General features: G+C 43.0%; 1 protein-coding gene across 1 annotated transcript in view; it reads left to right on the top strand.

Moving 5' to 3' along the window:
- The first annotated feature begins 3,871 nt into the window (after positions 1 to 3,871).
- Positions 3,872 to 17,337, top strand: part of LOC149064636 (FRAS1-related extracellular matrix protein 2-like) — a 40,470-nt gene continuing 27,004 nt past the window's right edge. Inside the window, exons 1-2 of the mRNA XM_089255144.1 lie at positions 3,872 to 8,897; positions 11,478 to 11,567. Coding sequence (XP_089111270.1) covers positions 3,914 to 8,897; positions 11,478 to 11,567 — 5,074 coding nt within the window. The 5' untranslated portion in view covers positions 3,872 to 3,913. The remainder of the gene's footprint in view (positions 8,898 to 11,477; positions 11,568 to 17,337) is intronic.

The raw sequence follows: 17,337 nt of genomic DNA, 5'->3' as shown, positions 1-17,337 counted from the left end.
TGGTAAAAGCAATTCTCTCTGAACGAAAGAAAGCTCACAAGTCAAAAACTTCGAGCTCTCGTGCTGTTTCCTAGTTTTTGTTCCCGGAGAAATACGGTACGACTCAATAATTACCGGGAGCACATGCGCGTTCTGAGCACAAAATGTGCTGGAAAACCATTAGAGAAATGCATATGCGTATGGTGAGAAAGAATGAAAGCCCGGTCTTGTTCTCACCCGAGTGAAACGGATGCTGCAAATCTGATAATTGCCGAATCCCTTCTTAAAATACTTTTCATCATCTCGTTAGCGATCATTCATCGTCGTCTCTACCTGCTCCGTTCCGCGGGAAGTGGAACGCTCGTTCGTTTCTGGGAAACTTGAGCGCCTCAAATTTTGAGGGCCAGTGAATGCTATGCAGCAGCTGTCATCTATACTCAGGCGGGAACGACAAAAGCGAAACTCTTTTAGAGAAAAGCAACTGCTCTCTCTCTCTCGTAAGTTCGATCAAAACCATCTTGGTATACGACACGTATACGTAAATCATACGTGGAAAAAATAGTTAAAATTAGCTTTAAGTGGAATTTTTAAACAGCCATTCAGAGCATGGCTCAGCAATAAGAATCGGGCAGACAATCTGATCAGACAACGCATTTCTGTAATACTGCTGTTCAGCTAGAGCGAGCCACAATCGTGTTCGTCCAGCATTGCTCAATGTATACCAAGGTTGGTCACGTGTGAGTAGTGTGGCCACTCCATCATTGACAATAGTCATCAAATGTTGGAGGCTACTATACTTTACCTCACACATGGGTAGGGATACGGGGGGGGGGGCATGAGGGACGTTGCCCCCCCCCCCCAGCGTCAAAGGTGGAGTCGACTAATCTAATGTATGAAATAATGTATCTAATGTAATATGAATTGACATCATCATTATCTTGCCCCTCCCCCCCCCCCCCCCAGACTTCCAAGTCTATCTCCGCCAATGATCTTCACCCGTTCATATTGCCATACGGCAATTTCCTACTTTTATTAGATTGTTACTGTTATTAGAGTTGGGTGGGAAGTGAAGGCACCATCTATCGTGGTCACCCCAGGATCGGTAGGTAAAAAGAACTTATTATCTATATTTTTTCGCTAGGATCGAACCCACGGACCTGACGGGAATCTTCATGGTGTAAGACATAGTTTCCCAAACTTTTTGTTCCATCGCCCCCTTCATCAGAAATTTTTTCTTCTCATTGCCCCTCCCAACTCAAGTAAACCCATAGGATCCTATGTTAAATCAGTAGGTTCTATCGCCCCCTTGGACCATTCCATCGCCCACCGGGGGCGATATTGCCCACTTTGGGAAACACTGGTGTAAGACGAGCATCTTACCCCGGCACCCCTCAACTGTGGTTCTAATGCTGTACAGAAATTTAGCTACCAATCCAGTTGGGTCGGAAATAGAGGCGCCATCTATCGATGACCGACCGACCACCACTTCGATGTGGGGGGGGGGGAAGAACTTGTTATCTATATTCTTTCCCGAAGATCGAACTCACGAACCTGACGGCAATCTTCATCTTCGTGGTGGAAAACGAGCATCTTACTACAACGCCACTCGGGCAAGATATTGAAAGGCTGGTCGGAGAGAACGACCAGGACCTTCCACCCCCTCCTCCCCAAATCAAAAAGGAACCGCATTCCTAACCGATCGTGTAATCCCTCTTCCCACACATTGGTCGAAAAATGCCAACAGTCTCAACACGGGAGTATATATTCACCAAGAAACATTGGGCTACGCTGGGCCAGTGTGAAGCTAGCCTATGCCGCTGGTGCTTTATTGCAGCAGGTGGGGGGAGGGGGGGGGGGTTAACAAATATTTGTGAATGTCTTTAGGACCAGGCTGGACATGAGCGCGGCACTAGTTTTAAGGGGAAAACTATATCTAGCAGCAGTTAGATCCCTGTGGGGCCCACGCCCTACAGAGGAGAAAATATGATTTTTAAGGGGAGCAATTCGATTTTTTTCTGGGAGCACAATCAATATAATGTAGGGCTCCCGATTTCACTCGAATCCCTGTGGCCCTACTCGATAATACTTCACTGTGTGAATTCATTATTCATTCATTACACTTCACTCACTACGAGTTGAGAAAAACTCTAACACTAAATTCCTCCCGTAATAACGGAAACTCCCTTTTAGTGCACACCTCCTGATAACGGACAATTTAAAATTACGCCGACGGACCTTAATGATATCCATCAAGGGACAGTCCTCAGTCCTCGTTAGTGGACAAAATTTTCGGTACCACGGGTATTGGTTATCGAGAGGTGTATACACGTCACAGGAAAGGGAACAGGGGCGTAAGTAGGACCTAGTTTCGTTTGGGGGGGGGGGAGGACACAGGCTAATTTGAGATAAGAGGGGAGCGCAGAGGATCTGCCCAAGGAAGTTTCGAGTTTTCAACCCTTTTTCAACAAATTTTAACAGATTTTTTTGCAATTTTCCATAGTCTTGTCCTTTCTCGCCCCACTCCCACGTTTGTCTCGCGGGGGGGGGGGGGGCATCGGGGTTTTACAAGATACTTAGGTGGGGAATGACAAAAAAAGGTGGGGGAACCACTGAGTAATCATGACATAATGGGGTCAATCTCATGAACGCAGCAGTTTGGGGGAGGACAGTAGCCAGAGAAGGGTGTCGCAATGATCGAAATTATATGTAGAATGGAACTGTCTAATGTATATCAGTATAATTTTACGAATTTTGTTTTTTAAATTTACACAATACGTTTCATAGATCCCTTGAGAAAGTTTCACGGAAAAAGAAATTGATCAAAAACTGAAAGGAAAGGGATTATTTTTTTCACCATATATTTCCCTTCATTATAAAACGGCTATTGCGAAAGCAGCTCCACACGTATATGGATCACTGTGAAATACTATGGACTGATCACGACAGTAAGTACGGCAATATTTGTCAACAAGAAGGGGGGGGGAGCCTTCTAGCCTCCTACATAGTCTTGGTAGCTTGATAACGATAACTTTACAGGGAAAAAAATACGTTTGGTTAAATCTTCAAAATGCACAAAAAAAAACCTTTCGACGGAAAAAAATTATAACATTATCCGAAAAGTCCCGATAACTTTTCACGAATTTTTCCTTACGTTATGATATTGGTCCGTTCCGTTCTTCACAGTAGTGATAACAATACCCAAATGATAACATAACATTATCAGTGATTCTAATAAGAGGCGTCGACTGTATTATCAGTTACTACGACACAGTAGTTTTAATTTACACACGTAAACTCTCATTGTTTTAACAATTACGCCAACTTGTGCACGGATATAATATCCTGACAACTTTGAGCTACTTTAAAAACAAAAACCATCCAAAAATAAATCAATTTTGAATTTAATTTCCTTTAAACATTTTGAGTGTCCACACCGGTAGGAAAACTCTTAAGGGAATAGGGGGGGGGGGAGACTCCTTTTTCTACGCACAGGATGTAGATAAATTTCACCTTCAGATATGGATATGATAAGAGAAGAGCACTTTCTCTCTCATTCTCTTGGTCCATTCCAAGAGGATTCTTGAAGGAATGACGACGAAAGAAGAAAAAAGAGAGAGAAATTACTATATGTGTGTGGTTGGAGAAAATCGCCTGTGTTCATATTTTCCTCCCCCTCCATCTGGATGTTTTAGAGTGGAAAAGTCTTTGGTAAAAAAAGTAGAAAAAACTCTCACCCAATAGAGAAGAAGAGAAGCGAACTCCTCCCCCGGTTTCTTTGAGCACCGGGTCAGAGAACATGCGGTTATGAAATTAGAACTTCTGGTTCCCTCACTTTATACTGCTGCTCTATCAGTGGTTTTGCTCAACTTCTTTTTCTCAATCTATTCGCTGATATATGGGCATTTAAAGTCCTAAACCATTCTGTTATCCGAGGATGTCTCCTAGAAAATGCTGTTCAGCACCTCTCGTCTTCTTCGTCACCCTGCTTTCAACCCTGATATTCCGCGCCGAGGGCCTCAAAAAATCTCGGAAAACATCGATCCAGGAGCACCTGATCGCCGCTAATGAAGTGATATCCGTTCCGTTCGGACGTTCGGTGTACGTGGATCCTGAGATAGACTTCAAGATCCGCGTCAGCTATGGGGACAGGTGTACTGTTCGAGTTATCGACAATGATTCGCCCCGTCATCCCGGTCATCTGAGACCGCCCGTGTTCCCGTGTCGGTTCGGAGCTCGGGAAGTAGAGTACACGCATTTCGGTGCAAGGACACCGTCGGTGGATAAAGTGACTCTGATGGTGCGCTACGATTCCAGAGAGGATACGCTGATCGTTCCGGTGGTGATTAACGTCCAGGTACTCTTCGACCAGTTGGAAATAGTGACGAAGAATATGCCTTTGATGGTCGACAACTTGGGAGGGACGAGTAACTCGATCGACGGTCGTACGCTGCAGTTCACCTACGACCCCAGCAAGCACTTCTGTCGCGTGGCCGTCCTCGGCAGATTCAGCCGACAGCCGAGGTACGGGCGGCTCGTCAACGACAACTCCAAGGGCAAGCTACAAGATTGCGAGAAGTTTCTGAACAGCGACCTACGCTACCAGCACGACATCGAGAACAGATCTCCGAATAAGGATTTCATACCCATGGTTGTCGAACTTGTCGACAGCGACGGGGAGACGATCAAACAGGAATATTTCCAGGTGCTCGTGCGAATCAAGGAAGGGTCCGAAAACACACCTCCTCAACTGAGCTTCAGTGCGTTGTTGTTGATGGACGTGAATCAGTTCGTGATGACTCCCATAATGCCGAATGTCCTAATAGCCGAAGACTTCGAAACACCCTCGGACGATCTGATTTTCAACATCACCGTGCCATTGAGTCCCGAGGAGGGTATCATAGTGAGTACTGATGATCAAAACGTACCCATTACGTCGTTCTTCCAGAGAGACCTCGGGGATTTCAAAATCGCTTACAGACCCCCGTTTTCGGATTCGGATGAGCGACGTTACTTCTCGCTGACGATGGAAATAATCGACAGCGAAGGGCTGAGCTCGGACCCCTTCAGCCTGACGATCGTAGTGAACCCAATGAACACTTTAGCTCCCGTCGCAGCCGGCAACAACGGCCTGGTGCTCTTCGAAGGCCAGTCCAGGAGAATACAAAGCGTCAAGAACCTGAAAATTTCTGACGAAAACAATATCAAGGACGTAACGATAAACGTCATCGGAGGATTGAAACATGGTAAGATATTGCGTTCAGGGAAACCGGTGAAGCAGTTCACGGCGACACAACTGGATAGAGACCTGGTGACTTACGAGCACGATGGCAGCAATTCCCTGAGCGACAACATCGTCTTCAGAGCCGACGATGGCGAGCACCAGATTGAGTTCCTCTTCCCGATCACTATCTATCCAGAAGACGACGATCCACCAGCGGTGTACGTGAACACCGGACTCTCTATCGTACGTGGCGAGGAGATCGAAATAACGCCGTTTGTGCTCAGCGCTACCGACATCGACAGCGACGATTCAGCCATCACATTCCAAATGGTCAGAAACTCATCACGTGGAGGCCTCATCATACAGAAATTGTTAGAATCACCTGATACGGACATCGATGATTGGATATTCGTCGACGACTATTACGAAAGGCCCGTAACTACTTGGACTCAAGAGGACCTCATGGAGGGCAATATATTTTATAGGCATGATGTCGGCTATTATCTTCACAGTCCGGTGATCGACGTGATCCAGTTCACGGTCAGCGACGACAACGTCCCTCCGAATGTTTCCCCGCCTCAAGAACTACTGATTAAAATACTCCCAAAAGACGAATCGGCTCCGCGTCTTCACCCCGGCTGTACCCTGCACATGAGCGTAGATGAGTTCACCTTGACCGTCATCAGAAGCGATAACGTGCGATTCGTCGACAATGAGACGTCGGACGAGGAACTGAAAATTCGCATAACGCGTCAGCCTTTCGACACCGATACGAACAACCCCATCGAACCAGGTCGAATAGTTCACCTGGACCACCCTGCAGATATTGTGGAGCGTTTCACTCAAGCTGAAATAAACCATCACAAAATCGCTTACCAATCGCCATCCGTGGAAATAGGTATGGTAGTCCGCCTGATTCAGATCGATTTCGAAGTGATCGACGCATCCGGGAACACCCTTCCCGACCAGAAACTCATGATACTCGTGCAACCGGTTAACAACAAGGCCCCCGTCGTCCACACGGCCCCACTCGAAGTTTACGAGAATGGGTTCGTTCCGTTGACTCCCGATGTGTTGAACGTCGTGGACGAAGACACGTTACCCGAGAAGATATCCTTCACTTTAAAAGCTGGTCCGAGACACGGCGCGTTCCAAGTCGGAACGAAAGATCTCGCACCAGGAGACGTTTTCACGAAGCTGGACATCGACAGGGGCTTGGTGACCTACAGCAACAACGGGTCAGAAATGGAAAGAGACACCGTCAGTGTGGAGGTGAGCGATGGAGTCCACGAGATACCCATAACTTTGACTATAAACGTGAAGAACATCGACGACGAGGCACCAATATTACAGATGGTTCCGGCCGTCCTTGGGGTCGAGCTAGAGGTCATCGAAGGAGGTAGAGTCGAGATAGCGAGCGACATCATCAGAGCTACAGATCCCGACACGGAGGATCGAATGATCACTTTCATCGTCGAAGAGCCGCCTATCATGGGCTTCATAGAAGTGGACGGAACCACGTCAGACCGCTTCAAACAGGACGATATCTTCAACCACAAAGTATTTTACGTCCACGACGGTGACGAGATCGGTTACGCCACGGCAGTCGATACTTTCAGTCTCACAGTGAACGATATGTCAGACGAGTGGGTAGTCGGTGGCAATGCCGTCGAGGACGTGCAAATCGCGGTCCTCGTGAAACCCGTCGATAATTCGGCTCCCGAAATTCAAGCCAGAGACTCGATACGTGTTGATGAAGGCAGCGAGACGAAGATAACGCTTCACCACGTCAACGTGACGGACTTGGACACCCCAGTAGAGAACATAACGTGCTTCATCGTCGAGCAACCCACTTACGGTCACATCCATGATACGATTCCCGACGTGGGGTTTCAGAGACCGAAAGCAGGTGCTAGAGTCAGGAGTTTTAAATTCGCGGATCTCTTGATGGGACACGTTTACTACAGACAGAGCGTGCACGACGGGATCGAAGCGATCAAAGACCATTTCAGCCTGTACTGTTCGGACACGATTAATTCCTCTCCAAACGTGAGGTTCAAAATCGAAATCACACCTGCCAATGACGAGGTACCAGAAATCTTTGCGCGAGAGTTCATTGTCATGGAAGGCAACGACCTCACTATTGAACTCCCGATTTTAAACGCCGTGGACATGGACGTACCCAAAGATGAGCTGGAGTTTATTGTCACCAGGAATCCGTCCCACGGGGTCATAGCTTCTCAACTGCCGACGGGTACCGTACCGATCCAGAGGTTCTCTCTGGAGCGGTTGTCCGAGGGATCGAACATCATCTACCAGCACGATGACAGCGAAACGACCGAGGACGAGTTCGAACTGATGGTCACCGACGGAAAGTTCAACGCGACGAAGACCATCTTGGTCGTGATTCTGTCGGTGGATGACGAAACGCCACGTCTGGTGATCAACGACGGCTTGGAAGTGGACATCGGAGACGCGAAGACATTGACCAGCAAGCAGTTGAAAGCCGAAGACTTGGACACTGAGGACGACGCCATATCTTACGTCCTCCGAAGTGTCCCAGAATATGGATACCTGTCATATTTGGATGACAACGGAACGATAATATACAACTTCACCAAGGGCATGAATTTCACCCAGGATGACGTAGACAACGAGCGGATCCTGTACAGTAATTCGGGCGAAGGAGGGATCAGAGATTCGTTCAGCTTCGATCTCACGGACGGATTCAACCCTTTCGTCGGTCGACATTTTTGGATAACGGTCGAAGGTCTGGACATCGTTTACCCAGAGGTGACCAGCAAAGGAACTCACGTGCCCGAAGGGGGTCGCGTCTTGCTCAGCACCGACGTTCTGAGCAGCTTCGATCCTGACAACGAGGAGAACGACCTGATATACACAGTGAACGCGATTCCATCGAAAGGTCATCTCGAGAGCACCGATTTTCCCGGGATCCCGATAACAACCTTCACGCAGTTGGATTTGGCCGGTAACAAGGTGTATTACGTGCACACGAGCAGGGACGAGTCGAAAATCGACACGTTCGAGTTCGAGGTCAGTGACGGATACAACACGGTTTACAGGACTTTCACCATAACGATAACGGAAGTCAACAACAAGAGGCCCGTGGTGAAAGTGAAGCCCGTCCGCGTGAAGGAGGGCGACGAGTTGATGATAACTCCATTCGAGCTCAAGGCCGAGGACATGGACACCAGACCGGAGAAGATCGTTTTCCAGATAACGCAGTTTCCAGTGCACGGCGTGCTGCTGTGGAACAGGACGAGATCCATCACCTCGTTCACGATGTCCGACTTGACGAGAAATGCCATAACCTACAAACACGACGGCAGCGAGAGCTCCCGGGACAGTTTCTCCCTTCTGGTAGCCGACGGCAAATATAGGGAGTTCTACCTCCATCCCGATCACGGGCGGCTACACAAGAAACCCGTGAAAATACCGATCGAGATCGTGCCGGTAGATAACCTGCCTCCGTATCTGGTGGTCAACAAGGGCGTCACCTGGCTGAACGTGCTGAAAAGCAACGCTATCGGATTCAGGTTCAGCAATAAGGTGCTCAAAGCTGCCGACAGGGACAGTCCAGCTTCAGAACTGACTTTCGTCGTCACTTCTAGTCCGTCGCACGGGAAGATTATCAACAAGAGGCTCGGTGACCACGGCGTCAAGAACTTCACCCAAGGTGAGTAATTTAAATCGCTCTTTCGTGGCTTTACCGCTATAGCGAGCTAATGTTCTGAAGAACCCCCCCCCCTCCCCCTTCTTCTACGTGGCTAAAATTAGTTCAGTTATTTTCAAAAGGGAGCATTTCCACTTTTTTTCACAATGCGCTTTTAATGCAGTTTCTGAATCTTTGGGGTGAGCTCTGTTGCATTATCCAATAAGGTTTATTCTAAAACGGGGATATTTTTGGTAGACACTACGATGCAAAGTTGGTTGTTTGTACCAAAAAGGGAACATACCCAACTTGTTCATTCTCACTTCGGTATTTTTCATTCAAAAGGGGGGAGGGGGACATAACAAAGCGGTTTTTATACTGGTGTTAAGGGATTTTTTCGAAATGGCACATTTTTCAGAAGCACTTTCAAAGTCACATTCTACATTATCCTAACAACCTAACCGAACGGTGACCAAGTCCATATTCCAAGGAATTTCTAACTGAAAGGTCACCGCTGAATTATGATATCATCTTTCCCCCACGGGGCCCCCCAAGATCAGCCACACAGGACTGGATCCCTGCCCACCAACAAACCCCTCCCCCCCAGTGCGACCACGAACACTCCCGAGCGCCCACCAATCATAATATTGTGATCATAAATATTGTGATAAACTAATACAGGCAGGACTCAGCTGTGGGAGCCGAATAGGGCACTTCATTCACAGGTCCTGAGACATGGTATCGTTACATGCCAATTAGAGATCAGACAAAATAGAGAAACATAACTACACATCAATACGTTATCGAAGCATAAATCGCATTCTACAGTAGAACCTCTCGATAACGAAAGTTTTGTCCGCTAAGTGTCCGTTAATGGATAGCAAAATACATTGAGTCCCGTAGACGTCATTCAAAAAAGTTTCCGTTAATGGAGGTGTCCGCTAACGGGAGTGTCCGTTACGGGAGGTTCTATTGTAGAACGATCGTGCTTCTTATGTTGCTCATGAGAGAGAGTAGAGTCCTTGGCTGGGTTAACCTTCTAAAATCGACAGGTGGCGTAGGAATTTCCAATTTTTTGGACTTAAACAGCTCCAATTTTGAATCAAAGGTAACATATCCACTAACTTTTCTTTCAAAATGGAACATTTCCAAAACTTAAATGTAGATAACTAACTCCCTTGAGTGTTGATCAAGAAATATAATATGTATTTGAATATTCTTATACTGCCTGTGTTGTATTATTTCCCACTTTTGCAAAAGCGCCCATTCCGGAGAAGAAAAAAAGAATTTTAATTCTACTTTGTAAATGTAGTAATTATGGAAATGTTCCTTCTTGAAAATAAGCTCTTCATTTTTACTCTTGGAAACCATGGTTCCAGATCTCGTTATCGCAACGACCTTCTACGCATTTGGTTGGCTCACATGCATCGAAAGATGAAGTTTACCATAAATTTTGACCCTCAATAGTTCATCCCCCATAAGAAGGTATTGATTTTTTCCCCTTAAAACAGAAACGGATGTAAAGTGGTGCTGTAAGCATATTTTTAAGTGAAACAATGCACCAACACAGCAATTAAATTAATTAGAACGAATTTTTTTAAAGAAATGTGGTATAAAGGATTTTTTCTCCATGTATTTGCTACGTGTATTCGAATAAATACGGGACCTAGAGGGTTAAAACAAAAACAATTGGAATGGGCTGCTTCATCAAAGGGCCATAAATATAGAGGGGAGGGGGGCAACTGCCCCTGGCGGGAAAATTTAGAGGACGGCAGTTTTAGGTTGGAACAACAAAGAACAACGTTATAAAATTATAGAATTTTAAAGTTTGGGGGGTGTGGCAAAATCATGTTTGCCCCGGGTGACAAAAACCCTCGTTGCGGCCCTGCGTCATCGACAAGCGCCTTCACGCAACTTGCCGCAAAAATATTGAGCTGTAAAAAATATATCTATTATATATTTCATTTTGACTTTTTGACTGCGAAACGAAGTCATTAAAGTTCTATCAATTCACAGATATGTGGTATGAAAAATAAGCATGTCTCAAACGACTTATTATCAAACATTCATACAAGCAGAGAGTCCTTAGAGCAGGGTTTTTGGCGGAGCACGAGGCCATGACTTTTAGAGGGCTCCCACACCCTGGTCCTAAATTAATTTTGGAGTAAATGTATACAAAACACACACTTTGGCCCAAGGCACACTTTAAGACAATAACAATATTGAAAAATAAATAAATAAAATGAAACGAAGGCTGATTCTTCAGTGTCCAGGCTAAAGCCCCGTCCCCTTTCTAGGTTGGGAATCGCGAATATGTACGGTGGAAGTTCAGCATCATCAGAATATTTTTTTTGGTTCTCGGCATTTTTGGAAAATTCAAGGACCACAAAACATTTGATGCTGGCAAGTGGCAACCCGTGAACTTGAAGAACGGTCGTGTGAGCGAACACTCAAACTTATATATACGACGCCCGAACAATCAATCACTTATCGATGAACTACGGTAGCAAAAACTTGACCAAGTATGCAATTTCTTATCAGAATATCGTCTTTTATTTGCCATTTAGTCTCATTTATTTCTTAAACGAATCTTTTCGATTTCAGGTGACATCGACGCGATGCGTATTTATTACGTACTGAACCCATTGGAAAACGCTTCCAGCGACGAATTCTTGTTTAAAATCGTGGATCCTGGTAAGTGAGCGTTCCTACAGTACACTAAATCTCTTTCGGTGTCATTTGAATCGTTGAGATAAAACAGCGCGCACCAAATACGACATGTTTCAAACCCCACAGATCTGGTACAGTATGGCTTTCAAACGAAACTTTATGGGAAATTACACGAGATACAGAAATGAAGTTGTACGAAAAGAAGGGCGTATGAATGGTTCGGAAAGACCGCTCACGCATGGGGGGTCTGATCTCCGAAAGTGATACGTCCGTCATCATTCGTTAGGCGCGTTTCACAACTTGTCTGCTCGGGCAATACCTGGTACGTAGGAGGCATTGACTTCCCCCGGTTCTCCACATAGAGTGCGACACACAATAGAAATGCTACCACGTATACCATTAGGTAGATAAATTTCTTTGGGGTTTATTCGAATTCTGCCTGAATTCAGTTGAACTTTTTTTTCTCGTGACGAATCAAGTTCAAAGAAAAAAAAACCAGAATTTATCCTTTTTCGGACAGAAGAAAATCCTGAACCTAAATTATAAATTATTACTAGTTAAACTATATTATATAAGTCAATAATTACAATTATTGCCCGGTAGGGATTGAAAATTTATATTTAAGTAATTATGATTATTTTCAATTAGGGGCCGTTCAAGTATTACGTCAGCAAATTTTTAGCAATTTTTGACCCCCCTCCTCCCTTGTTAGCAAAGGCAGCAAAACGCTGACCCCCTCCCCCCCTTGTCAGCAAAATTTCGTCATCAGCTCTGCCCCTCCGAATCCTAACTCATATTTTCATAAAGGTTGGTTGATGACGTAAGCATCATCCAAACTCCCCTTCCCCCCTTGTCATCAAAAGTCAGCAAATCGGAAACTCCCTCCCCCCATCGATAATGATGGGGACTTAAACGGCCCCTTACTGGCGTATTCGTGAACTTTACCTCATATTTTTAGAGGAAGGTAAAGGAAGTTCTTAGGAAGGTTTTAATAGCTGGTGGATACGAGGATGAATTCAGGAAAGAAAATTCGACTGCCTCTACGAGGATTTAAACCCACGTCCTCACGAATGCCGGAAGAGCACGCTAGACCATTACGCTACAGCAGCAACGAACTTCTTTCCTTTGAGCTTATACGCGTCAAACGGGACCGTGAATGGATAGTCCGACCTAACTCAGTCAATGGCCTACACACTCTGACATTTTTGGCACGAGGACATCATCTTCAGACTTATCTGAAGATGTGTGATGTCACTCTCCGCTATTCATACGAAGGCTATAACAGCTTTTTTTTTCTTTTAAACCGACCACAATTCAGGTCTATCGCCACGGGCAATTTACTACCTAGTGAGTTATGCCGGAAGTGTAAGAGCGTGTACGTAACAGTCTAAGTGCGTATCTAGTGTTGAGTTTGATTTTTCAGTGCTGCCATCTATATTTCAGAAGTGAAGTGAGGATTGAATATTTGTACCGCTTGTAGGCCTGTTGCTCTCTGTAACGAGACTTGTAACGGAAAGATCGGCTCGCATTTGCGCCTTGAAGTTGGAAACCAATTTCAACCGACCACCACTGTGGCGGGATCTTATATCGTATAAAGAGATCCAGCAAAGAGTGTGACGTCTCTTATGCCATACACTGAATAAACGTCCAGCTCTGTATATGAATTTTGTATATGGCTCTGTATATATGTATCCTCTGCCGTCAATAAAAGTGCAAGATTTAATAAAAATGGCTTCATAGTAAGAACAAATACAGTAAAACAACTGTTTAAGGGACACTCCTAATCTAAGACGCCTCCATTTAAGGGGCAGATGCCGTGATCCCTGTCTTCCTGACTGTAAGTGACACCTTCATTTAAGGGACAAAAGACGCCTTGAAGTTGGGAACCACAGACAACCACCTTCAGCCGACCGCCACTGTGGTTTTAACAGCTGCTGATGCGAAGACGAATTCGGGAAAGAAAATTTAATTGTCTTCACGGGAATAGTTCTATGGAGAGGTTCGTTGCCGTTGTAGCGTAGTAGTCTAGCGCGCTCGTTTGGCATGCGAAAAGACGTGGGTTCGATTGTACGCAGAGGCAATCGAAAAAATTTTCTTATCTTTAATAAATTAGTATATATTCGCATCAGCCAAATTTTTAATTTTTCTTCAACTCAGTTTGTTTTAGTGTAAACATTTTACGCTTAATTTTTTTGTAAGTTAAAGTCCGGTGCACTCGTTATTATTTAAAATACTGACAGAAAGAAATAAAACAGCAAAAATTCATGTGGAAAAAATATGGACAATCTGCGCCAAGACACCGTGCCAAATTATTAGAATATTGAAAAAAAAATTAACCGATTGTTGTGTGGTAGTGAGGTTGGCACCATGGGCAAGAATTTTTTCTTTACGGAGGAAAAAGCATAGTAAAGTTTCGAGCATGGATGGTGAAACATGCATAGAAAAGCAGCAAAAATTAGACACGTACATACATCTTAACGTAAATATCAGAGTTGAGAAAATGAATGCAAAAAAACAGAAGGAAAATTATCAGTCCGCGTTTTCTTGATGAGTCTTGCATACTTTTTGAGGTAATTAGTAGTTTAATTTGGTGTTGTTTATATGGTTGGGTTACGATTATATGGTTATTTTATGTTTTTTTATGGGTGGTGTTTTTTTAATTTGGTGTAGCCATTGCGTCGTTTATTCTTATTATTAGGCAGGGTGATTACTTAATTCCCCCTTGCCACATTTTACAGGCGAACCGTTGATCCTAGAGACATACTACCAATTAGAAAAAAAAAATATCTAAATAACATGTAGAACTAAAAGATGCGTCATTAATGTTGCAAGGAGTTGTATAGTTATTAAAATAAAAGATATACAGTTTTATACGGACACCCTGTTATCAAAAACTCAATTAGAAAGTTGTCGCCCCGTCCTTCTTGAAGCCAAAAAAATAAAAAATTCCACGCTTCTAAGTACAATATTTTCCTCCAACTTTGGGGCCATTCAAGTATTACGTAAGCAGATTTTTAGTCATTTCTGCCCCCCTCCCCTCCCTGTCAGCAAAACACTGACCCCCCTTTCCCCCCCCCCCCCTTGTCAGCAAAATTTCGTCAGCAGCCTAGAATATTTCATATCTTCAAAAAGGGTGGTTAATGACGTAAGCAACCTTCAAACACCCCCTCCCCCCGATGCTGACGTAATACTTGAATGACCCCTTTCCTCCGTTTTGGGAATTCAAATATCTCTACGTTTCCACTTGGAAACGTGAAAGTTTCTTTTGTTGGCCTCAGGGGAGACTGGGAAACAACTTCTTATCGGGATTTTGGGGCGGGGGCGTGGTAGCCCAAGGTCAGTAAGATACTCGACTAAAGTACTTAAGTATGTTTAGAGGTGTCGTGAGTTCGATACCCGGTTCGTCCTTGTCTGAAAATTTCCTGACGCGTGGGGCACCACAGAAACGGCGACAACATGACCACAGAACAAGATTGCTACCGTTGGGAGTCTCACACCGAAGGGTTAGCACTCCAACCTCTCCGCGGGTATAAAAAAGACAAAAAATATAAAACGCGGCCGTTCGGAATCGTCAATAAATCGTAGGCCCCGCTCCCTGTCTTCGGGAGCCCTAGTGTGCAGTAAATGACCGTGGTGCGACTGATATCATCAGATTATCCAATTGGGTTTTTGAGGACAAGGTGACCAAATAAAAAATGATTTTTTATTTTATTTTGATAACTATACAACCATTTCAACATGAATGGCTATCCGAGTTCTACACGTTATTTGGATATTTTTGCTAATTATGAAGTTTGTCTCAAGGATGAATGATTTATCAGTTAAAATGCAAAAAGGGCAATTAAGTAATTACCCTGTATGTTATATATTTGGGGTGGTGTTATTTTATATACAAAAGTAAAAATTCAGAAGTTCAGTTGAATTTTAGTGCAAGCGTTTCAATTTGTTTGGGGAAAAAACATACGCGCACCAAAACATCCAGATAAAGTACAAAATATTTCCGTAAAAGATTTTAGTGGTTTGGGTGGTCCAAAATTTACGGAACTTGGAAAAAAAGGAAAAAAAAAATCACCACGGAACTGATGAGCCGCTCCTTCCTTAAAGCGCCCAAATTAAGTAACGTCGTAAGCAGTGGCCAACGGAATCGAAGCCGATTGCCTAATTTAATGACCCCCTGCAATCATAGTATACCACTTGCTTATCTCATTATCTCGATTCGACGACGACGCACGTGAATGATGTCGTCACTTGAATGGAAACGAATAGAACGACGTCTCATCGGGAAATAATAGCTACTCCAAACAGTAATTGGCCGCTATTTACCTCTAAGAAATTTTCCGAGACGTAATCACGTAAAAATTACCTTAAAAGAGCCAAAAGCGATTTCTCATGAGGGCGATTTAATTACATAATTTCTATTATTTTCCACGATAGCTAAGACATTTACCAATTATATTATATGTTTCGGGAAAATTAACTCAGTCAAGTTAACGATTACTTTTAACTTGGTGAATGTTGTAGAAGACTCCCTCTTTCTCTCTGTCGTTGTTTTATAAGTTACTGCAAAACCTTGAACATAAGTAAAATCTTAGGTTTTAGTACAAAAAAGTGGTAAATGTCTAAAATCTTTTATCCTAATTTCTATAATTATTTCGTCCGTAAATTCTGAATTTCTTTTGATTTTGAAATTTTTCTTCTTTCAATTCTGAATTTTCTTCCAATTTCCAATTTGTTTATTTCGTCAATTCTAAATTTGCATCAAACATTCTTTCCTTCGTCAATTTCAAATTTTTCGAAATTCTAAAATAAATTTTTTTTCCTGAAATTACGAATTCTGTTTAATTTTAAATTGTTTACTTCGCCGATTCTGAATTTGGTGAAGTAATTTTATAAATTCTTCTTTAATGCTAAATTTATTTATTTCGCGAATTCTGAATTTTTCTTTATCCTAAAATTATTTCTTTTTCAATTGTAGAGTCATTTCTTTCATTTAATGCTGAATTTTCTTGAATTTTAAAATTATTTCTTCCTTTAATTCTGAATTTTCTTTGATTGTAGTCCCTGCCGTAAATTATGAATTTCTTTTAACTTTAAATTATATTTCTTCTTTTAGTTCTGAAAATGTTTTTGATTTAAAATATTGTTTCTCCTTAAAATTCTATACTTCCGTCAATTCTGACATCCCTTAAATTTCAAATTATTTCTTCCATAAATTCTGAATTTTTCCTTATTTTTTCGTTTCTTTCCTTATTCTGAAATTACTTCCTCCCGGAATTCTGAATTTTCTTTAGTTCTAGAATTATTCCTTGAGAGTGAATTTTTAAAATAATAAAATCGTTGAATCTTTTTTCAACTGTGAAAAATTTCTTTCATTCCAAAATTATTTCTCCATCAATTCAAAATTCTTATTAATTTTTGTTTTATGAGCGTATATTTCTATGCTGGTATTTTTCATGATTTCTGACATTCTGTACTAATGACTTTGACCTTTGAAAACCAAACACACCCCGCTTCCCATCTCATTAAGATATCGAAGCGTTACTGGAGGATGGGTGTGTCTGGAAATTTTATTAAATATCTTCAGAATAACAAATAAAAATATTACATATAGATTGCACATATAAATTCACATATAATCAATGTTTAAATTGACATAATCAATGTTTAAATTGACATAATCAATGTTTAAATTGACATAATCAATGTTTAAATTGACATAATCAATGTTTAAATTGACATAATCAATGTTTAAATTGACATAATCAATGTTTAAATTGACATAATCAATGTTTAA

This window comes from Pholcus phalangioides, unplaced genomic scaffold (genome assembly GCF_987345545.1).
Source record: "Pholcus phalangioides strain wild (caught in Gottingen) unplaced genomic scaffold, Ppha-v1.0 ptg000042l_1, whole genome shotgun sequence".
Lineage (NCBI taxonomy): Eukaryota > Metazoa > Arthropoda > Arachnida > Araneae > Pholcidae > Pholcus > Pholcus phalangioides.
The sequence above is the reverse complement of the archived record's forward strand: the minus strand, read 5'-3'. Positions and strand labels throughout refer to the sequence as shown.